The 25,664-nt window shown below is 31.0% G+C and overlaps 2 protein-coding genes across 8 annotated transcripts in view; both read right to left on the bottom strand.

The window, feature by feature from the left end:
* The window catches only part of LOC119839986 (rap1 GTPase-activating protein 1), a 207,741-nt gene extending 205,622 nt beyond the window's left edge, over positions 1-2,119 (bottom strand). Inside the window, exon 1 of the mRNA XM_038366465.1 lies at positions 1,925-2,119. The gene's annotated coding sequence lies outside the window, so the exon portion shown is untranslated. The remainder of the gene's footprint in view (positions 1-1,924) is intronic.
* Positions 2,120-8,488: 6,369 nt separating this feature from the next.
* LOC119839976 (cGMP-dependent protein kinase, isozyme 2 forms cD4/T1/T3A/T3B) overlaps positions 8,489-25,664 on the bottom strand; it is a 107,878-nt gene continuing 90,702 nt past the window's right edge. For 4 of the 7 annotated variants that reach the window (XM_038366452.1, XM_038366450.1, XM_038366451.1 and 1 more), the window contains exons 4-11: positions 20,706-20,847; positions 16,225-16,319; positions 14,847-14,993; positions 13,084-13,403; positions 12,569-12,656; positions 11,315-11,499; positions 10,569-10,785; positions 8,489-9,871 (exon numbers count right to left, since the gene is read on the bottom strand). In XM_038366452.1, coding sequence (XP_038222380.1) covers positions 9,706-9,871; positions 10,569-10,785; positions 11,315-11,499; positions 12,569-12,656; positions 13,084-13,403; positions 14,847-14,993; positions 16,225-16,319; positions 20,706-20,847 — 1,360 coding nt within the window. In that variant the 3' untranslated portion in view covers positions 8,489-9,705. The remainder of the gene's footprint in view (positions 9,872-10,568; positions 10,786-11,314; positions 11,500-12,568; positions 12,657-13,083; positions 13,404-14,846; positions 14,994-16,224; positions 16,320-20,705; positions 20,848-25,664) is intronic. The other 3 variants (XM_038366453.1, XM_038366454.1, XM_038366455.1) reach the window with 1 other exon arrangement.

Genomic DNA, 25,664 nt, shown 5'->3' with positions numbered 1-25,664 from the left:
TGACAGATTCGAAATTCAAATGTAATATTTTTTTATAATTAAGTGTAACAGTATTTATGGCCAGACTAAGTATTTAGCATAATCGTAATTATTTATTTTTACATCGTATAATATTCAGGCAACGCGATGCCGAGGCGGGTTTTTACTTGTATAATAAATATGATACGCTTTATTTAATTAAGTGGATACAAATCATTAATCTTCAGTTATTTTAATAACAACTTTTTGATCGATATATATATATTAATGATATATTAATTTCCTGTCATAATTGTGTGGCTACGGAAATAAAATCAAAATAATTGACTATTATATGGAGTTATATTTTATATAACTGTTCGTTAATGTTTTCTCTTTTATTTCTCGTAACACATTTAATTAAAACTGCAGTTTCAATGAAAAAGAAACTCGTCTTTCTTTGGTTTAATATACGTTAACTAAAGAGAAAAGAGCTTACAGGATTAGAAACACAAAACCCATGTAAGCCGTTTGTGAAGAATTAACCGTAGTTGCTTCTGAGTTACATTTAACAAATGTCTTTGTTCGTGGAGTAATATATTTAATTAATGATCGTGTATTCAACAAAGCAGCGTCTTAAAAGTGAAAGTTTCGTTAGGATTAAAAAGATTTTCATTAATAATTTTTCTTGAGCCTGTACTCTTAACAAAAGGCTTTTCATATCATTTTCATTTAACACCTGTTTTACAGTAATATCATAATATCATAATCCTCTAGGAAATTGTAGGTGTTCTGACTGGTGCATTGTCTTTTGAATGATTGAATGACATTGGGCTTCTGTTTATAATGAACACTAGATTTTGCTGTTAGGATACATACATATGCAGAGTTAAATTAAACGATTGGTTGAGATAATGATATCTGCTAGGATTCAGCCGCAAAGAAGAATCGATCTCTGAAACCCAGAAATGCGTCCTATTACGTGTGTTTACATGATAATAACGTCAAAACGTAGCACAGAAAGTGCCATTTAAATTAGTAATTTACAACCATTATGAACACTTTTTAATGATAACAGATTATTAGCATAATATGAGATAAGATAATTAAAGATAAATATTTTCGGGTATTTAAAACATCGATCACAATTTTTATAGATCTTACAATATTATGATTTATACATATTTTGAATACTCACATATATTATAAAAATATATACTTAAATTACAGATGCTTAAATAGCACTTAATATAAAAGAATGTGTACCGCAAAAACATAATGTTTTTATCTTTAATAGGATTATGTTTGTAGATCCATTAACAAAAGCTTTTTAATTAATATATATTTAATTCAATCTGGCCCGCAGTTCGAATAAAGTAGGGCACTCTAATTGTTTTTATTTAATTCTAGTTCAGATTAAAACGACATTTTAATCAAGTACGAAGCAGCGTCCTGTAAATTTAACGAGTACGCAAAGACACGTAGAATCATATTATATTAGTTATCGAATTAATAAGACATCATTTGACAATATAATCCCACCTAAAACTATTTTTTAGTTAATTATTGATATTAACTGTATGCTCATTCTTTTAAATAAATGATCTCACGCCTAACAAAATTCACATAATAATAATAGATTGATAATAGTATTTACGACTTAAATAATAGTGTTAAGTGTTCATCATCCTATCAAATTAGCTATAAATAAACATGTAAGGGCATCACTAAATTTACGTTCAATCAAGATAGATTAATTTAATAAATCTTAAATGTATGAACATGAAGTTAATTAGTATTTGCAATTATATATAACAATTAGGCAACCAATCCAACGTCGGAAATTAAAGCCAAATTAATTGCAACCCACTTAAGGAATCCGGTGAAACCAAAACAAGTGAATGCCGGCTCGAACTTATTCACGCACTACAAATGTTCATAACAAGTACTTAGTTATAATTCGTACCTGAAAAACACGCCGGAAAACACAAACAACACACGTTAAACAAACACTGATGTCACTATCACTCTATTAATCCACAATTATAGCGTTTAATTCACAAGAGAATAAGATTTACAATTGTACTACAACCGAAGATGCGAGTTTGTTCACGTGTTGAGCGAAATTGCTCGGAGGGAGCGAGTGTCCTCCGTGCAATACAAATTTGTACTGAGTGCTGGCGATGAAAATTGTTCACACACAGCAATCGAGTGTGGAAAATGTTTTCGTCACAGCGTTTGCTCTATCACTGTTCGTAAAAAGCGTTAACAGGCCATTGTTTTAGATTTAAATACGATTATGATAAGCTGTTTTTTGTTTTCTAATGATTGTTATAAAATTGCAGTTGAACTTGTTTGGTAACGACTTCTTTGTTAAGAGGTTTTGTATATGAAAAAGATTTCTTTTACATTCTACATGTAAACTCTTGAATGGTCATTGAATTTTTTATTTATTGGATACTCATGATACTTCAGTAATCGAATTTTTATTCGATTATTGAAGTATCAGTGACATACTGGTCTAAGGCTGCAGGCATCCTGACTCATGCTTGTAGTATACAATAAATATTCGAATAAAGAAATTGCATTAAAAGCTATAGTTAATACTAATAAATTAAACATCAATTAATGGTATAGTACTAAAACTAATAACTTAAACATGAATTAATGGTATATATAATACAACCAACTGCGAGCGCAATATTATCCGGAGAGACTCAACATATATGACCCGGATATATATACAAACAAATGATGAAAAAATAACGGCTCAGCCGATTGGTGAGACAAAATGTTATTCATCATTCTGACTCATATCATGAGGCTGTGATATACCTATGATATAGAAGCATAGAATTAATGTAGATTCAAAAACTAAACGACGTGCTTTAATTACATAAAAAATAGCTGATCCTTCTATCCTTATTCACGGGTTCATAACTCATAATCCATCATTTAAAATTTAGTAAAAGCTACCTATTCGTGGAATTGTGCTGGCTTACCAGGGTCGTTTTTAAATATCTAACATAAATGTCCTTTACGCTCCGATGTACCTAGACTAATAATATTTACCTCAACATAATAAAGATAATTAAATACGCTTCTCTATAAATTTTTCATTATCATTTTATATGCATTTTTACTTCCTTACCTACAAGTACGAAAAGTGATTATATACCTTCAAATTATAGAATTACTTAAGTGAGACATTGAACTTTGATAAGGCAACTCACAATTGAAGTTGCATACTGATAGGAATAGTATTACATCATTAATATAGTGTATTATATTAGTTTCACATTCTAAAAATTGCCTGATGTCCGTAGCACAAAGTTGGTTTCTTTGATTGGAAGTTAGAGAAATTTCAGGATTGTGTATTTTTTCATTGTAATTGTTTTGCATTGAAGGTATAAAAAAACAATTTGTCTGTTACAAATTTCCCTATAATCTTCGCATTGATTTATGCATAAGGCTTCCCTCATATACATTTCCCTTAGTGAAGTGTCAACTGACTTCATATTGACTGCCTGAGGCTTCAATTCTAAATTACACATACATTGACCACAGCTCAGTAATCTAGTACAGTCGGGATTATAACACCGTATCATTTTTTATGGTTTGCTAAGACGTTATTAGTTGGTTTCTTACAAAGAAAGGGAGCTTTAAACTAATGTTTTATATGTGTATTGATGTTTAATATGTTTTTACGTGTGTAATTGATTTGGACTCTTTTAATATATACTCGGCAATCGCTACAATGTTTATGTCGTTTTATATCATAACATACTTAATAAATTTGCCTATATGCTTTGGTATGATTCTATTTAATTTAAATTATAAGATGTATGTTATTACTTAAATAGTACGCTACGATTACGAACTTTTATTCCGATGCGTTCAAAGTTATAAGCAGAAGCTCTGATTTCATCATCACACTTTGTTTTTAAGATCTATTTTACGATTGTGGCTGGAACTGTACACAGAATCTCAGCAACGACCTAGTTGAAGCAAATGATGTGACATGGGACATGCTAACTAGGCGTGATAAGTATTTTTATTAGCGAAGAGCCAAAGGTCAACGACAGACAATCAGACAAGTACGCATTTTTCACGATACCTTTTCTTCAAATTATCTTTTTCTAAATTGACGCAGTACGACTATAGTTCGTCTCGAATCAGCCCCAGATATCCTGATCTTGTGTTAGTGTGTCTATAAGGCATTGAATAGCATCTCCACAAACGCAACAGGAGATCTCAATTGCTCCGGATTGTCTTCTACTAAAGTAACCTAACCTAACCATACCATTGAATATAACATGAATATGGTCCTCCTTCGGTACTACCTGCTGGTGCCCTTGCGCCTTAGGCCACGATACCTTAATCTTATATACTTATTTATGTCATGTATACTAAAGTATAAGTTTTGAAATGCAGTTTGCGAAGTCAAAAATAAAAATTCGTACAGCTATCCAACCTGTCCAAATAATTGGATAAAAAAATATTTGCTTAGCTAAATTGAAAACCAGGATTAAAAGTTATTAGGACATATTGGCAAAATTCTGTTCTAGAAAGAGAAAGACTCCTGATTGAATAAAACTGCAGGAACAGGAGAGGTTAGGTACGTGTGACAAAGACAAAATATGAATATAATACTCATGACGACCTGTTACTTACCTTCCGTACAGAAGGTATGTTTAAATTATTAATCATAGAGTGCGAAAGCGTCCCAAAGGCCGTGTAATGTCAACATTGTCACGAAGTGAGCACCTATGATGTGTTTCGTATGTGTGAATTTTTAATGTTACCTTTACAACTGAGCACATATTATATTTATGACATATAACGATTTATAGTTTCAATATAATATACAGGTAATCAATTATTTTGTGTCATTACTATACATACATAAATAAGGTTTTTCAAATGTTGGCAACCGAAAACAGGCAACTGGAAACAGGCTTCGGAGGATGATAGAACTAGTACTCTAGTCAGGGAGTACTCAATTCTCCTAGTACTTCAACCTAGTACTGGATTCATGATTGTGAAATTTTATTCGTATATGGTATGGTTTGAATTAGTCCTGAAAAGCACAATTATGTCATAAATATCTCGTAAAGTATAAATCTATTTAGAAATTTTGACGCATTTTCACCCGTTTGAAAGAAAAAGTAATTTATCTTTCGAGCAGTAGGTACTAGGTGGCTATAATCCAGTAAGTTCTAATCTTCTTTCTAGAAATAATATTTTCCACCAAGTTTTATAGACCTATTTTATTCAAAAGACATTTAAACAACCTCTATAACGGTCGTTGGTAAATTTGATTATTCTACAAAGTCAGCCTTTCACAATTTTCAGGCTCTTTTAATTAATGAGGGTTAACCCTCTTAATAATGTTAGTAAGTATGTTTTTGTCATTTAATTGGATAAGGTCGAAGAAAATTACTATTGCAGCCAAACGTTTTACTTGCGAGTTGCTAAAATGTTATATTTTATGACACTCTTTTACAACAATTGTTAATTTGCTGACGAAATAACACACTACATTTACATGAAGAAGCTTTTAAATCCCTCTGTATGTCTTTTCTTTACACCTAAGCCAGTTCAGCTTTTTTATTAAAGATATATGGCACAGAGATAGTGTAAGACCTGAGAAAGGACATAAGATTTTAACGTGGAAATCCATAATCCAAGTATTCTAATAAATCCTATATCTGTGCCAGCGAAGCCCATAATCCAAGTATTCTAATAAATCCTATATCTGTGCGAGCGAAGCCACGGGCAGAAAGCTTATTCAATTCATACACATCCATGCGATAAAAAGGAACAATCATTTTCAGTTTCAGTTATTAAATTCCCACAGAAAACTTTGTGTGTTTGCTAAAAACAAATCATCACGATTCCAATTTACTTTATAACCTCCGCCATATTCAATCAAATTAGCCATGTGATTAACTTCTACGAGCGCTTTCAATAGCTGACAAATACCAATAGAGGGTTGGACCCCTAGAGGTGCGGAACCAAATTATCCCATTATACACAGGAATGGAGTTATCAACGCGCGAAAACACAGCGCTTCCTCGCTACACGGATCAGTTTGTGACACATTGTGGTTTCGAAATGCATTTCTGTGTAACGAATCGGAATATTGCAATCAAGGTTTGTGATGATTCGTTAACAAGCCGTGTTATAATGGAAATAGGTTTTAACTCTTGTTTTCAATCTAATCGGGAAAAGTCGCTGTTGTATTTGCTCTATATCTATATTTTATTTGTAGATAATATAAGCAATCCTTGTTCCATCCATTTAGTGGTAAAATAGTTAAAGAAAGGTAAGGCTAGGTGCAGTAAGACAGTGACAGCTCATATGCATTATTATATTTGACATCTTTGTGGATAAGATGAGTGTGATCGTTTTTATGGAGTATGCACATCCCGTTTAGGTATACGTAATATTAATAATAATTATTTTTCTTGGGTATGAGATAAAAACTTAATAAAATATATAGCAAATGTAAGGATTTGGGTGCTAATAAAGCAATAGGTATATACATATACATTCATTTAGAATATTCATCCTTTACCCAAACCAAGGGATTATTAATATTATAATATTCTAAGCGTAATATCACATCCATAATTAAACGGTGAAGATATATTGGCAGCTGAAAATGGCTCACGTGTTTACTTATTAACACCTCTGGAAACTCATTACCCACGACCCATATCTACGAACTTTGGGATTTGGCTCGATTATTAGACGGTTAAATCTCTTTTATACTAATAAAGGTTGTTTACAAAGTTACGTCTTTGTATGAATGGGTTTGAGGTTCAATATAACACTAAACCGAATAATATCATGGTTGGATTTCGGTTAAGCAAAAAATGTGTTAGTTATTTGTTTCTTATTTTCATTAATGAAGGTTTTATTTATTTGTGTATTCAATATTACAAGTAAAAAAAAATTAAAGTTTGTGATCCATAATTCAAAAGGAAAGAAGATTCGTACTTATTATGTTGTTTTATAATATGAATCATACCAGCTACACTCCAAGTTCGTTGATAAATATCTCGATAACCTAATATATATTTTAAGCCTATAACATCTCTATATAAAGCACAAATTATAATTAGATTTTCATACATTAAGTTTGTTAGGAGTAAATGATCTATACAATAATCATTTTAAATGTTATAAAGGATATATGGGGCAAAATATACAACTCTACCTAGCTGCGGACATTACAGGAGGCAACTTTCCGATAACTGACCCGCTACGGAATTCCGAGTTCGGATACACAAATTGTGGTGTAAGACATGAGCTTATGGTATATCAATATGCATATTATTAGTGTTCTTTTTTTCAAAAATGAAACATAAAATAATGAGTTGTGAAACATAATAGAATAATAATTAATATGGGATATGTAAGGAAGTCGGTGATAAAACTGGTATTAATGTTGGAAAATGCACGGTCTACTACTATACTGATAGATCGTTAATTCTAAACTAAAGTTTCATGTAGGTTTGTGTTCAGATTCATAATGAAAATTTAGTCTACATAAGATCAACGAAATATATCCTTAATGCATAAAAAACTTAAACAAAAAAAAATGCTTTGTCAACTTCGTGCTTTGTCTGAGTTTAAGGTGTTGTATATATATACAATAAAATATGAAAATATGAATGAAATGTAACAGATAATCTGAAGAACAAATATTAGAATATAGTGCTTAGATTATACTGCGTACGTATGTGCTTTTGAAATGTTATTATGTGAAAGATTAAACAAATTTCCTCCCTGCCTAACGCTAACGCCTAAAATACATGCCACAGCCAAATTTAAAGGACGTTTGAAGCGCAACTGTTCAAACTATCTACCATCACAACTCACGGCCCACTTTGCAAGCTGAACTCATGTGAAATGTTTATGTATAGATAAAAGATTGTGTGTAATTGATATTGGTACATTATAACTTCGTGGCACGTTTATTTTTGCACACTGAACTGAAGTATGACTAAAATTGAAACGATTAAGTGAACCGACCTTCATCAAAATTTGTATACGGTATATCTTTTGGTCCAATACGTACGTAAAATTACTTCTTGTTTTAATAATACTGGCAGAAAATCATGAAATAATACATTTAAAATTAACAAAAACGAAATATAACAAAAAGCAAATAGCGAACTCTAACAGGCAACTATTAAAGTTAAAGGAAAAAACAACGTGCCTGAGTAACATTCATAATTGTAATTCGAATGCTTTATATATGTTATTAACCTACTGTTTCATGGGTACCCAACTTTTAGCATATGACGAATCAACGAGCCCTATGAGGCTAGGCATGGCGAAACCAGTAAAAATGTAAAAAAAAATTATAGGGCTGAATAAATGCTTATTCGTAAAGGACTGTTAATCGACTTAAAAAAAAGATAATCTGATCGAAATTATGTATTTTTACATATTTCACAATAAAATTAACTTCATTACAATTTTATAATTAACCTATGATTACAAAAATATACGTCCTTACAACAATTGTATTAAAATAGCACTTCACAAATTAAAATATTTAATATTCATACAAAATTATCAATAATATGTAATATTTATCTAATTTATATTTACAATTATAAATCAAACTATGAAGTGGAGAAGAATTGTGCATAGAATTTTTAAGCCCGCTATATTTTTTCTATATAATATAATGAGGCAATAATAGATTTGCTTAAATAACATTTTACATATTTTAGTGATTAACAAAAATCTAATATTGTTAATTTAGTACATTTTATTTGAGCACCACATCTAAACAACACTATCAAAAGTCACGATTATCACATTTATTAAATTAAAAAAAATACAATAATTATTATATTACATTAGGAATAAGTTGCGACTTCGTAGATTCGAAAACATCAAACGAATTTAGACTGCAAATATATTGCAATATAATTCGTTTTTGAACTTTGTCAATTCATCGATTTTCATTAACAAAGCATTTTATCGTGATCATAAATATTATTGAAATTCGCGTCCATAATATTTCTAGAAGATTATTTCAACAATACATTTTATTTACAATTATTGGCAAAGTTCCTTAATGATGGTTTTGGCATTTACCATTGCTTGGTAACATTGTTTTGGTATACAAGTCACCTATTCTCTTAAATATCTAATGCTTTTAGGAAAATATTTTATATTAAAATATAAGACAAAAACAACAGAAAGAGTATACGGTCAGAAGTAAAACAAATAGGAAAATTATGCTTTACAGGTATTTTGAATTATTTTAATTAGTGACTTTAAATAACGATAAAAAATTAAATTTATTAACATAAAAATGATTGCAATATAGTATCAAAGAACAGTAAAGTTTCATGAAATGTATAAGAAATACAGTTAGTTTCATTCACATAATTCTTGGCAAGGCCTGAATAGCGTAATGGCAAACGTGTCTTAATTATAATTATTAAAATGAGATAAAAAATCCTAACTAATGCCAAATTCGATACATTACTTTGTAATGACAAGTTAATATACAAAATATGTATTATCCGTTCCGCTTTCAACGCTAATGGATTATCAAAAAGTCCATTTTGGATCATAAATATATCTACGTTTGTAGTAATGATGTACATGTATATATGTAAAATATGTTTTGTCACAGTCTAGTTGTAAAAGAAGATTGTACCGAAGCGTTGTTTCAGCGATGTTCCCGAAGATTCCAGAACATTCCAGCATGTTCTAGAAGGTTGCATCCCAGCCGGAGAGGTCGTCAGGCGGCGGTTCATCCGCATCGGGTGGGTACTGGTCGAAGTTGTGGGTGTCGATGGCAGACTTCACTGTGGGCTTGATGGGTGGCTCTAGAGTGCGTTGAGCTAAGCCTTCCCAGTTGAAACCGTCAAACCATCTGAAAGTTAACGATAACTGTTTTAGTATGGGGTTTAATTTTTAGGAAAATACTTCTATGTGTATTTGAATATGCTGCTTTTATAAAAAGATATACAGAGTGTGCCGCTGATGGTGTAATATGCTCAGCGGAACTTATAGTTTTAATATGCTGAATGCGGAAACAATACTAAATAGTCAACGTTTTCAAAACTATAAGTAACATTAAGCATAATATACTATCGGCGAAATAACCTGTAGGACAAGATTGGATCACATTCGATACGTTTAAAATTATATTCCTATTTGCAATGGGAAGGCAAATTTATAAAAAGACTATAACATATCCAACCGTCGTGATAAATTGCGATACAATAAAATCTTCAATCATGACATTCAGACACGAAATAAATTGAATGTCATTTAAGTGTTTTTTTTTATATGTTACAGTCGGCAATGGAGCTGGTGGGACGCCTGATGGTAAGCGCTACCACCGCCCATGAACATTTGGGGAGGCATAAGGTCCATTGCCGACCTTATGCCTCTACAAATGGATTGCCGACTTTTTGGGAAGGGATTAAGAAAGGATTGGCGATAGGAATAAAGGAAAGGACTGGGAAGGGTAAGGAAAAGGATATGGGCCTCCGGTGTTTAATGAATATTTACTCAACGTCCCTTTATTAGGTCATGCCATTAACAAAGAGAAGAAAAATACTCACTTATGTTTCTGTATTTCGGTGATGCCACCGCGCTGATAGCCCAAGCGCTCCGCTGGGTTGTCCCTGCACAGTTTCTTGATAAGATTCGCGGCATTGCGCGTAATGGAGCGCGGGAATTCCACAGCGTCGATACCCTTCAATATTTTGTTGTACGTTTTCATTGGATCCGCTCCGGTAAACGGCGGCGAACCGGTTAGCAACTCAAACATAAGAACACCTGAAAGATAATAAGATAAAAATATATATTTTAGATATGTTTTTTATAATACATAGTGTGTAGCTAGCTGCACGCTACGTCTCCGCCCGGGTAGTTTTAATCGTAATTGAATTATATAAACTATCCTATCTTTTAAATTGGATCAAACTGCACACGGTGTGCAGATTTGATTGAAATCGGTTGAGTAGTTTAGGAGTCCATCGCGGACAAACAACGTGACACGTAATTTTTATATGGTTAGATTTATTTATATTAGACACGTAATTTAGATAAATCGTAATGTGAGAAGTATGCTTCGCGTTTTCATTTAGAAATTCATTGATACAATTGTTAACATGTTTTGGTAATACTTATTTTGTCAATATGGATATATCGATAAGTGACACTGCAAATGTACAAAATTTATGAAATTGAAAAACACTTTTTCTATTCTTAAAAGTTTGTGCGTTGTATCAAAAAAGGTTGAGTACTAACTTGTAGAATCTTATAGAAAACTATTTACAATTCGATTGTTAATTGCTCAACTTACCCAACGACCAGTAATCGGCGCTGATATCATGACCTCTGTTCATGATGACCTCTGGCGCGACGTACTCCGGAGTACCGCAGAAGGTCCAAGTCTTGCGGCTCGCTTGCAACTTCTTCGAGAAACCGAAGTCGACTAACTTCACGTAGCCTTTGGAGTCCAGCAGTAAGTTCTCTGGCTTTAGATCCCTGGTATGGTAGATAGTTATTAGATGCGTTTTGACAGTAAGCAAGTAATTAATTTCCTTAAATAAAAGGTGAAGACATTTAGAATATTAAATTATTAAATTTTTGAGTCGTTTTAAATAAAACAAAGTTGGTTTAATGTGAAATGAAACACCTAGGACAGAACCATCGGATAACCGAATATTAGAACAGCATTTATATATTGATATACATTTATGAAAAGTCGGTAAGAACACAATAATTTCAAGATTTTTTTCTTATTATAATAATTAAGATTGCAAGGATTAAATGATTTTCAATATACCGTTTTATAAATTGATTAAAGGCAAGTGAGAAAATTTTGTTGATTCTATCAGAAAAGCGTGATTTTACATTTTTTTTTAAGTACATTTATTTTATTTTTATACATGACTTAGTCAAAATGTGTTAACATTATGAACAAACAATTTCATTAATTAGTTAATTTTCTTGTACGAGATCCAACAGTCAGACGTCAGTTCATTTTTGATATTTCGCTTTAAGAAATTTAATTATATCGAGATCAAAGTTGTCATTATATAATTTTACCTTCCAAATTAGTAAAGAACCTTAATTAAGGTTCAATTAAAATTATATTGATAATTGTTTCTACGGTAACGACGAACCATGACATTTAAAAATATTATATTCTCAAGCTATGAATATATAAGACACAGAATAAGTATCTATATAGTATTCATGTCTCAACGAATAACATTACAATATTATCATATATTGAAACATGTTACGTAGGTGTATAATATTAGTTTTAAATTCGAAACTGCCGCGTAAAACTGATAAAAACAGATTACATCTAGACTGAACATTATTCCTCTTATAGATAAACTTTTTCGATCAACGTTTAAATTACATACTTGCTTGTTCTTTTCTTCTGTAGGTAAAACAATTTATAAGTGAGGCATGGAATACTGATTAAAATTAATATATGAAATGAGAAAACATCTCATTCTTATCTTGCAGATGTTTTAGGAAATTAAAGTTTACTTATATATAAATTTAGTCAGTCAATACATTTACAATTGTTTTTAATTACCTGTAAATGATATTCCTAGAATGCAAATAGTGGAAGGCTTCAACGACACACGCTGTATAGAATCTTGTAGTAGAGTCATCGAATTGTCCTGTAAATATAAAAAAAGCATTAATTGCCTTTGAATGTGAAAATATATCGTTAAAATGTATTTTAATATAAATATAAATTGTCACATCTTGTGACATTTTAAAAACAAAATGGTTACGACATTATTTCATTCGAATTTGAATTTTACGTAATTACAACACAAAAATTACAAAGTTAAACTCTCTTCAAAATGTACACACATTAAATATTTATCGTACTAATTTCTTTTATCCACAATTGATATAACGTTAAGTTTAATTTCGCTTGATGTTAATATAACATTTACCAAATTTTATATTTACCTCGAATGTTGCTAAAATGTTTTGGAGATAAAAAATACTAATGCTTACTGTATGAATATTTCACAATATACACCTATCTATTATATTGTATACTGATAATAAGACAAACTCAATAAAAAAGGTTACCTCTATCCCTCAAAATAGTCCACAACTCTCCACCAAGGCAGGTTTCCATAAGCATGTACAAGTATTTACGATCCTTGAACGTCTTATACAACTTGACTATGAATTCGCAGTTCATTTCGGACATTATCTCTTTCTCAGACATGATGTGTTGTTGCTGTCTCGTTTCAACGATCTGGGCTTTCTTCATCTGCTTCAGAGCGAACGAGCGGCTGGAGTCTCCTTGTATTTGAACTAGTTCTACGCGACCAAAGCCTCCAATACCGAGCGTCGCGATGATACGCAGATCCGATAGACGCAAGTTGGCAAATTCTTCGTTGAGTCTGTGGATTTTTATACACATTTACATATATATTTATTGAGCTTCAGCAACGATGTCTCATTGGGAATATTGTTTTAAATGTATAGAAAATGGAATTGCATAAGTCTTAGATAATGTGACATGCCTTTAGGTAAATAGCTGCTATTATCAAGTTATTTACAATGTATAAAAGGGTACATTTAGATACGCCAACTTATAATTGTTATTTGGTGGTTTGTACCGTATGGAAACAAACCTCAATTTGATTTAAATTAATAATCATTTATTACAGTTTTGCTTTAAATTAAAATAATAAAGCAAGAAGTCCTGCAATTATCTTAAGTATTACTTTATCAGAAGCAGCTAACGTTTTACAATTTTTTGTACTTGTAAAAATGTATGTTTAAATTAGTATCACATCGGTTTTTGTGTTAAAATCTTAGCAAAAACCACTCTATTAATGACATTCATTTTTAAATTGACATTACTATACGTCTTTATTAACTCACAACACATTGTGTTGCAGTCTATTGCAAAAACGCGTGAATTATAATTATAATAGCTTTTATAAACATGTTTTCTATGTCACGTAGGAAAGTTAATAACTTTACTTCCACTTGGATATTAATTTCTAGCTTATATTCTATGTATAACAGTGAAAGTACTGTTGCAGTGTCTTCAATGAATTTAAGAAAACGATTATAGAACATGTTTTAACAGCGTAACGTTTGAATATTAAGAATTCTAAGTAATGCTAATGTTCATAAAGACTCAGTCAACGACCTTTACTGTATACATTTGTTTTACTTACCAAAACGAATACCATGTACGCATGAACAGAAATAGAGCATTAAAATACGATCAAGCGTGTGTCCGAAGTTTAGCAATAAAATGATTAAAACACAATAGCATTGTGGCATTTCGGGATTTTAACTAAGCCATTGTAATGCGTGTTTCAAGCATTTTGTCTCGCACGTTGTTTGAACTTGACACATGTTTACGAATATATCTTGAAATAGTCCCAATTCTCAACATACTTGAAAAGTTTTATCAAAACATACTACAACGAAGCATTTTCAAACAGTTATTACTCTCACGAGATACATATCCAAAGTTTAAATTTATAGTAAGACTAGCCGCACCCGGCAAACGCTGTTCTGCCTTACTCTTATCGTTTAGTGGCATGAAAAATAGATGTTAGCCGATTCTCAGACCTACCCAATATGCTTACCAAATTTCAGAGCAATCGGTCAAGCCGTTTCGGAGGAGTATAGAGACTAACATTGTGACACGAGAATTTTATATATAAGAAGATTTCATAATATTAAAATGGATAATGCCACTAAGTTGAATGGAAACAATTTATCTAAACAAATTTTCAATAAATGAAGGAAAAGAACGTTCAATTCAATAGACGCAATCCATATTTATCTCTATTTCGAGCGGGAGAGAGTCCAATATTTACCTGTGCCTGTCGTCGCCCTCGTCCTTGTACTTGGTACGAATTTCGTCCAGTGTCGATATCAGCTGGTTGAAGGTCTCCCGATCGATGACGAGACACGTTGTGCCCTCCGGCGAGTCGCAGATAATGTTCGCCGTTCGTAGATCGTCTCTGAAGAAGAATACATGGTTGATTATTAGACAACTATTGATCGCCAAAAAACGATATATGATCACTAATTTTGGAAACTAGACACACATACTCATTTCTAGTGGATTAGAAGTTATTATTGCACATAAATCAGAATAATAAAATTTGTTTAAAGAAATATTATTCAGGGGTTTAATTATGCTTGATTGGCGTTTGTCTTAAATATTGTATTATTTTATTTAATAGCTGATTTAGCAACGAATTGAAGACGCTAGATCATTCTATAGAACCTTGATGTTTCAGTTATATACAAAGTTTATAATCGTTGTGTATACCATGTGATTTTTTTATAACTCAAGCATTTAGTAAGCTTTTCTAGATTAAATTTTATAAAAAAGGTTATACGGATAATGATCTTAACAATCTGTTCTTTTTAGTTATTTAAAAAGAAGGACAAAAGCAACACCTAAAATTGAAAAAAAAAACAAGTTTCAAACTTTACACGGTTTCATTCTTTGTAAGAATTCTTTATCACCAAGCCACAGTCCACGTGACAACGTGTTTTCGTTAAAAAGATTGTATTCATAGGAAGTCAGTCTTATTAGTTGTTAAGAAAATTCCCAACAACTCAATGTTAAATTTAACAAGCATTCACGATTTCACTGTTTTAACTTTTTAAATTTCGCACTTTCCAACAAGGAAAGTTATGACAACCTCGAAATATTTAACAAAGAAATATAAATATTTTATACGAACGTGTTTATAAAAAATATGTGAATGTAAATTAAATAATAAAGCCAGTTATGACGTAGGTAATATTGTGACCCTGAAAGTCACCACGTGTTAAAGTATCTTAAGGTCCTCAATTAGCAATTCTAAGGTTATAAAACCATGTACCGGACATTTTATTACTTTGTATAAAAATTGGCGTCAAAAAGCTTTTTATATTATATTAATATACTACTTATAGCAAATCAGTTTTTCATTGAAATATTTATACAACGACACGTTAAAAACTGGGAATAAATGTAGAAAATATTAAAAAACAAGCATCATAAAACAATTTAAAAAAAGAAAATGAGTATATCTCGATACAAAGTATTAAAATGTAAACAATTATCTAATAATCAAACAACAGTTCCTTCTTTCAACAGTTATCATGAATTCACATCGATAACGACGCGTTATGAAAAGATTAATTTATAAACCAACTATGGGTTATGTGTACATGTATGAGTTAATAAATATTTACCCTTGCAATGCCTTTTCGCCGAAGAAATCGCCTTTAGTGAGAGTCCTGATGAATTTTTCATCGTTGCTGTTGGGCTGTTTCTGTGTTACCTTGACCTGCGGAGAATGAAAGATGCATTAGGAACGTAAAAAGCTATGAATTTTTAAATCTCTCATACACGTAGTTCCATATTTAGATACACTTTATTTCGAGATACTTAAAAACAGTGAAAAAAATGTTTGGATGACGCTCAATGGACGTATGAAAATTGCAGTCGTCTTTTTGTCTTATAATAAATTAATTCGATTAATTTAGCAAATTGATCGAATAAGAAATACACATTTTTTTCAATATTAAAACTTTCATATGTAATATCATTATATTATGTATAAAAACCTGAAGATTTCTCAAAATTTTCCCCATTGAAATAACATAGAATTGCACCTAATATGTATTTTATACAATGTATAAAATAAACTAAAACTAAAAAGTTAAACTAGATTTAACGGAACTAAGCAACAGAATTAAATCATAGTGCTCAGTGAAACGTATAAAATAGATGGAAAGCGAAGTGGAGCGGTTGATATTTTCGCTAAATTGAATTGTCAAATAAAGCATTGCGAATGTACGACCCTAATTTGGAAAATATTTTCACCGCATGCATTTTCATACTAAATAAATATAGTTTATTATATATTTGGTTATTTGCTTCTACACGCTAGATGCGGCATATATATATATATATATATATATATATATATATATATATATATATATATATATATATATATATATATATATATATATATATATATTACGCTAGATGCGGCAAAAATTGAGAATAGTAACATTGTACTACAATTAATGTGCTAGCTAGAGACTAAGATTTTTTAACAAAAACCTCTATTATTCTAATCCAATTGATTCACATTAATCAATGTGTTACCAATTTTTTTTAATAAAAATATATTTAAAAAACGAACGTAAGGAACACTTCAATTTTAATCATATTAAGAATACTAGCTGTGACCCGCGGTTGAAACCGCGTAAGTCCGTATCCCGTAGGAATATCGGTATTAAAAGTGCCTATGTGTTATTTCAGTTGTCCAGCTATCTGCGAAGCAAATTTCATTGCAATCGGTTCAGTAGTTTTTGCGTGAAAGAGTAACAGATGCATCCATCCTAACAAACTTTCGCATCTATAGTATTATTATTCGCCAATAGATGTCAGGAAGAGTCATAATAAATTGGGACTACTCGAACGCCTCCTATTTGTTAAAGAAGTAAGTTTAAGTCGATAAAACACGAATAAAACACGAATATGACATTTTCTAAAAAAGATTCCTAGCTAGATCGATTTATCGCCCCCGAAACCGTTCGAGCCGATTCCGAGATTCCAATTATATATATATAATAGTAAAAAGTTCTAGTGCATTCCTAAAAAAGTGACTACATGTTTGATTTGACATAATCGTGTAATTACCGAAAATTGCACAATCATCTTAAAAAAAACCAATAACCGGACACAAAAAGTACAGCGAATAATCTATAACACCGTTTATACTTTCATTTTTCTTACAATTCATAATGTGTTTCAGTTTTATTGCACACACTTAATGCTTTAGAAATTTAAGTTTGCGCTTTCGCTCGACAATGTTTAAAAACACGAGTAGGTACTCGATTTTTAAATTACATTAAATTTTTTCGAATTGACAAAGTTGATTTTTCATGAGTCATACTTTAGCTACATTCGAAATTAACTAAAGATAATCGTATGTTACAAAATGCCGTGTTTATTTCTTAACCATTCGAGATAACTGGAATATTTTTTATGAGCAGATACTGTTAATAGAATGAAGGCTACTTTTAAAATTTATAAATATCCGGTGATTCGTCACAATGTCATCCATTCTGCCTTCAAATGTTTTACTGAATTTTGAATTGGATTTATATCTGGTCAGTGGTTCCAATTCTTTAATGACATAAACATACCTACTTATATATTTAAGAACCCTATCTCTCTTTTAAACAAATCGTAAACATATACAGAGCTTCTGGTCTAACAATGACTGCGTTATGCTAACAATATACATAATATATAGGCGTAGTAATAGTGAGTATTAACATGATATGGTTGGGCTTATTCCATTTGTGTGTTCATTGCAATGTCACAGGTCTCATATGATGGATTAAGCTCAATTAGTTGGTAAATCACTTAATAAACATAATTGTCATTATGAAGACCGCACATTTTAGTTACGTCTCTTTCTACCTACCTTTCTTTTGTACTATAGATATTTTGGATATTTTTTATATTCGTCTCTGGTTTTTTGAATCACTTCTTTTTAAAGGTGCATCTCGCCCATGAGAAAGATTATATGACTTTAGTGCTAGTCTAGTTAACTGGGAGCCTAGGAAAGTTTTCACTAACGCATGCAACTGTGCTCAGCGGACAGTAAGATCTTCTTGCACTGAATAACTGAGTAATTTAGTTAAATCACCACAAAAACAGTATACAGATCTCCTTTCTCTAACGTGCTATTACATATGTACCATGAGCTTTGTTATAGAAATAATATCTGCCATGTAAATGTTAAGGTTTCAGTTATTCAATTTATCTTTTATAATAAATAAACATAAATACTTTACATAAACGATTTAAATGGATATATTATTAAGTGCAATATATTTGAATTTGATTTTAACCATGGAACTTATTCATATTATTCTATGGCTTTTCCAAATGTAACTTGTTATTCTAAATAGTTATCACTAGATAGTACTTAGATGGGACTTAGATGGAATGAATATAGGCACAAAATTCACAAATCTTCCAAATTCATAAACAATTCTCACAATAGGGAATTGCTTTTTCACTAAAAGAGACCAAATTATCTATCGGCGAGCATTGAAATCAATTGGGTAGGCATAGCAAAAAGTGGTTTATCACCGGGCCGCCCGTGCATTGACCTTGTACACAATAGCCTGGCCTTACTGCCTCTGCATCATTTTATTTTAGTCACACGTCACTGTCGCTTGCTATACAATAGGCCTAATGTTATATATGTAGTGTTTGTTTAACTAAAAACAAGATTCATTTTCATTTCCAGATTAGGTAAGACTTCAAAGTTCTTAATGCAACGGGACGGAATATTAGCTTTAATACATTATGTATATGTCTCTAAAACATGTTTGTAACTAACCATTGAAAGGCTTATTGCTCTTTCTTAGAATGAAAACAAAACGAATAACGATTTATGATAATTGCTTGATATATAATATTGCCTTATCAAATCTCAGACTTACATTCACTTCGAGTCGAATATTGTCTGCAACACTATTGACTCTCGGTTAAATGCCAAGGTGAACCTCTTATACAATCACCGTGTTCAGACAATAAGTTTGATATTAATACATAAAAAGCAGAATAAATAATACATATTGGTGAAACCCGATTGCTTACTCTTTTAATATCTTAATAGAAAGATCGTGTAGTCTTCACAATGAAGCCATAATTGGCTTGATCATTTCATCCGCCGCAAGCTGGTCAATTACATTACGTCTCGTATTAACGACAAGAAACAAAATGTATGTAGAATTAAAGGCCGATTAAGAAAGTAATAAAAAGAAATTACACATAAAAATCAAGGCTACAAAAAGGCATAACACTCGTAAATTTAACGCTCATTCTAAATTATGGCATCGTTTCGTCATCCGAATAACGTTGGGCAAAGAAAAAGTGAATCGAATTGGTTGATTGAAGAATTGTGTTTACAAAACATCAAGGCGTGGTTGCGTCGAAGTCACGGCGGCTCGAAAGTCAAACCGCGGAACGAAAGTGAAATTGTTAGCAGACATCTTTCGCACAATATGGGGAACACTCGAATAAAACGTAAGTCGTCATTTTGCGGCCGTGACAAAACTATTGGAATCTCAGTCGGTGAAGCGGCAAAAACCCTAATAGATATATAATAACGAAAATGACTCTATAAAATGAAATGAATCTTTAAGTTTTTTTATCAAGCTTAGTACGTATTTGGATGTAAATGCAGCAATTAGCCGAGCTTATCTTTATTTTTATGAGCGTTAACTGTAGGTTTTTTTATATGAAACATTCATGTTTAAGATAATCCAGTGTACAAATTTTTAGTTATACAACAAATTTCTCCTTTTCAAATGTACTAGGTTTGGTGCATAATATTAGTTCAGTTTTTTTCCATATATTTAAAAAATATAGAGTCATTTTAATATTTCCTTTATTGGCTTTTTTTATAAATTATAGATGGACTATAATTTTAGTTTTAAGAGATATGTCTAGAATGAGGTTATATAAGATTGCAAAAAAATATTACAGGATAATCCACTTAGAATAAGTTCTTAATACCGTTTATCTACAGAACATCGTGAAATTAACATTTAATTTAATTTTTGTACCTCAATAATATTTTATTATTGAAATACCTTAAATATTAAATGTATATAACAGAAATAGTTATACTTACTTGTCCCTTAGATATAATAAAGAACGTGTCTCCTCTGGCTCCCTGTCGTATGATATAATCACCGTTTTGATAGTGTGTTTCTTCCAACACGTCTGATATTTTAATAAGCGTGTCTTCTGGAAGATTCTTGAATATCGGCACACTGTAAAAAAAACAAATAACAATTAACAATACAAACACAAACTACCAATAGAATGAATCATATAGGATCCCGCGGCTTTTTTAACGGGAAAACTAGTTGGTCAACTTTGGTTACAAAAGACAAAGGGCCTGAAAGGGGTAAAAAAATGCTTAAAGCTAGAAAAGTCATCCTTTTTTTATACGGAACTGTCACTATGTTAAACTTTTTAAAGTTAAGTAAATAAATTGGTCTAAATTTACAAGATTTGTGTGATATGAAAAGTTTATTCCGTATATAGTAGTTTCGCACTGCTTATATTTTTAGTATCTAATAAAACACTTAACACTTTAAGAGGATTCTTAATGAATTCATAGTGGAACTGGATAAATTCGGATCTATAGTGAATCCATTTATATTAATTATGTTGTCACTAATAGGATGTGTTTTAAAAATAAATATAGACTCTTTAAATGTCAGCAGTTGATATTTGTTTTATGTTAACAAATTAAAGTAAATAAATTGAGTTCAATATTAAAATGGGAGATTATCTGTATATCTGCATCTATCTACATTGCAGGTTATTTGTATTTTATTCCCATTTATCCGAAATACAATGGAATACACATGTCTGTATTTTTATGTTTATCGAAAAATATTTATAATATAAGTGATTATTTTCCCACAATTATCAAGTATCTCCCACAAATATAATCCCTGTAATAGGTTAATCTGTATATCTGAGAGTATATATATTTTTAAAGAACTCTGCCATATTGGGATAATACGCTGAAAAGATAGCAAGTTCTATTTGGTGTGAATAAATTAACAAAAATAAATAATTAAAATGTTTATGTTATACTGTTGCACATTCAAAATGTAAAGAATTCAATTTCAATAATTACATTGGTTTGAAAGAAGTCCTATTGTCTCATATTACGGAACAAAAACAAGCTTCTGTAAGAACCACTGCGTTATTTTTCTTTCGTCAGTTTGTATCTCCCACCAATAACCGTGAATTAGTACCACCTTACTACAAAAAGTGTACAAAACCTTACAGGTAATTAACTATTAGTACGGCAATACATACCTATACGAATTTACATGTCCCATTTACACACAGTACTAAACTAGTTAGAAAGCATATTAAAACATATATTGTAATAAGCAATTGGATATTGCATTGCAGATTGCCACCTATTACTCCGCTCATGCATGCGATTTATGTTGAAACACATCGTAGGCCTCGTTCAGTAACAGCAGGCTTTTATTTTTATTTTATACTAGCTGCGCCCTGCGGTTTCACCCGCGTAAGTCGGTATCCCGTTGGAATATCGGGATAAAAAATTTCCTATAATATGTTATTCCAGTTGTCCAGCTATCTACGTACCAAAATTCATTGCAGTCGATTCAGTAGTTTTTGGGTGAAAGAGCACACACATCCTTACAAACTTTTATAATATTAGTTTTATACGTAAATTTTAATATCAAAAATACACACACGCATTTGTTAATTTAGTATTTTTCTTCAATAAAATTTAATTATTTCAGCAGGTTTTCTGTAAATAGGAATTCCAGGTCGCACCAAGATATTTAGATGTGATTAACTAAAGGATATCACTATAATATAAAACGAAGTCGTTTTCCGCCGATTGTGTGTCTGTATGCTTAAATTTTTAGAATTACGCACCCTGTCTTGATGGCACTTTTTTAGTGATGAAAGAGGAAGGTTTATATGTATATATCATACATTATAGCACCCATGCGAAGCCGGGACGGGTCGCTAGTAATATTAAATAATTAAGTAACAAATTAATCCATTTCAATATTATTCATCAAAATGATAAATATATAATTTATGCATGTTTTACACTTTAAATGTGAACGGAGCATTTCACGGCCATCAAGTATAAAAGTAAAATGTTGTTTGGAGGACATTTTAAATATGTGCGAATTGGATGCATTTATTATCTGTGGGTTTGACCGTGGTAAATGAATTTCGTCAATGTATTTTATTGACGTGAAGATTAGTCAGTCAATTGAAAGTATATACATACACTAGCTGCGCCCCGCGGTTTCACCCGCGTAAGTCTGTATCCCGTAGGAATAACGGGATAAATATGTGTTTATTTCAGACATTTGAAAGCATATACATACACTCGCTGCGCCCCGCGGTTTCACCCGCTTAAGTTTGTATCCCGTAGGAATATCGGGATAAAAAGTTGCCTATGTGTTATTCCAGTTGTCCAGCTATCTACGTACCGATTTTTTTTATCGCATAGCAGGCTAACGAGCAGGCGGGTGACCTGATGGAAAGTGACGCCTAAAATCATTGCTATCGATTCAGTAATTTTTGCATGAAAGAGTAACAAACATACTCATACACATACATCTACCCTCACAAACTTTCGCACTCACAATATTAATTAACAGCAATATTAGCTGATAATATGATTATCACAACCGAATATTGCTCATGTCACTCACATCATATTCTAGAAATATTCCCGGTCTAAAACATTTTGTATATATGTCTATTGTTAAATTAATAACTAATCACCTTCTTAATGTTTCCTTTTGGATGTGTATTGAATGTAGGTACTTAAGCACGATTCATTTTATTTTGCCTTGAACCAAATGACTATGTATTGATAATATTGAATTTTTTTACTTATATAACATGTTAAAATTCACAATTAAACACGCAAAGAGCAAAAAGTGGTTAGTACAAATACAAACGTGTTCTCGTGATCTATTCACCCAAATATATCAGTACTAAATTATTTAAACACACCTTTAATAATTTCTTACGTATTTATAGAGACATTAAATATCTTATGTGTAATCAGGCGTAAATTTACGCTTACATGAAATCACTAGCAAGATAACAGCTGACAGTTGATGCTGTTTTTTTCATATTAAACACGAGATATTTTATAAACCGAAGATTTTAAGGTAATAAATCAATTTAAATTTTAATATTTAAGCGGCCTTTTGTTATTTATTACGATGTATAATAGTTTACGTATATTAACTTTTTGCAAAATTATAAGAGTTTGAAATAGAATCTACTAAATGTCTTACTTGCTACTGCACCTATTCGAAATATACATAAGGAAATAAATTATTTTTTCCTCTATCCCAATCAAGATTATAAGATAGACTCATATTGTCACCTGATCCTTGATAAGTGTACTAAGTGTTAATTAAATCTGTCCTTTTAAAGTGAGCCAAAACTCTAAAGAAGATGGCTATAACCAAATATAGAGATAAAGCTAATAAAACATGTTAAAATCATTACATAATAGTTCCTAACATTTTATACTTCAACTGTAAATAATTAGATATCTTGATTGCGTCAAATGATTATTGTAAACAGCTGTCATTACAATTGCTTTTGCTAGCTGTTTGTTTTTCATTGTTAAACAATATCTCCTTTATTCTCGTAGCGTTGAAACATGGCAATATGACGTATGGATAATTATTTAATATTGAACAATAAAATATGTCTGGGAAAATGTGAAATGATACAATAGTTTTACATCAGCGTATAATGCAATATTTGCTTTTAATTATAACATAAATTTTTATCTTACTTTATACGCATAACTTTTTAAATTGCTGAAAATAGAGATAAGTTTCAGATAAAATCCTAAAAAGAGACAAGAGAACATTCACATACCTAACGTGGAATATGAGCATTTGTTATTTCTATAATAAATTGTACGGAGTGATAAATTCGAAATAAAACCCAAAATTAAGGGTAACAAAGAGGTTATAATGAACGTTCCATTAAGCCTTTTCAAATTGCATACATTTCATTAGAACAACGTCATTGTACCTAATTGCGAATTATAAACATCACATAAAATCGAGTAATCACTGATATACTTACATAATATATATGGTGGTAAATGTATTGAGGTACGTGATAATGCGGTTAAGATCGTGGCTGGCAGGAAAATTTATTAGCATCGTTATTAACGCTGGTAATTTTGTTTTCGCTACTTTGAAATGTGAGGTTTTTATTTATATGCAATATATAGTATATGTGTATAGATAATTACAATTGCTATAAAATATTCCTGCTTATTATACCTAAATAAAGTCGCATTTCCCTTGCGCTAGATCTATAATTATTTTATACCAACAAAAATTATTCATCTACTGTTATATGTGCGGATGAAGTAAAGAAAAATACCCGATGAAATGTCGTCTAAGTGACTTAAGATGAAACGACCTTGTAATACAGCAAATTTTTTACCTCTTTAGAGAACATGGAATTGCAGATGTCCACAAAAAAAATCTAAAAGTTTGACTAGACCACTGCAACGATAATTTACTCCCAAAGCAGTTTGAAGCAAGTTTTTTTAAATAAACGTTATTACAGCCTCTTATTTCTCGATTGCAGTTTAATAATACTGGTTACTAATTGAGTTCCGCTTTATAGAAATTGTCATGAAGTAAATGGATATTAATATCAGTTGGTATTGCTAATGCGTCATGAATAATATTAAATGATGGAAGGAATTACCATTCTAATCGATTTATTGATAGTTGTAAGGAAGAAAAGGTTAAGAAAAATTAACCTCAATTTACCCCGTTTTATTTATCAAAATTAACGTTATAATATTATATTAAAAGTGTAACGTATGATATATGAATAAGAGAGAATATTAATTAAATAACAGTATAACATATTTGTTTATCAGGATTGACTGACGCTTTATTTGGTTTCTAAGTAATGAGATTTATTACTATAACTCCTCCTCAGTCGGTTCCTCATAGTTGAGGATCGTGACCTCTCGTCACTTTTTTGACGGCTTCTCTCCACCTGTTAC

This window comes from Zerene cesonia, chromosome 5 (genome assembly GCF_012273895.1).
Source record: "Zerene cesonia ecotype Mississippi chromosome 5, Zerene_cesonia_1.1, whole genome shotgun sequence".
Lineage (NCBI taxonomy): Eukaryota > Metazoa > Arthropoda > Insecta > Lepidoptera > Pieridae > Zerene > Zerene cesonia.
The sequence above is the reverse complement of the archived record's forward strand: the minus strand, read 5'-3'. Positions and strand labels throughout refer to the sequence as shown.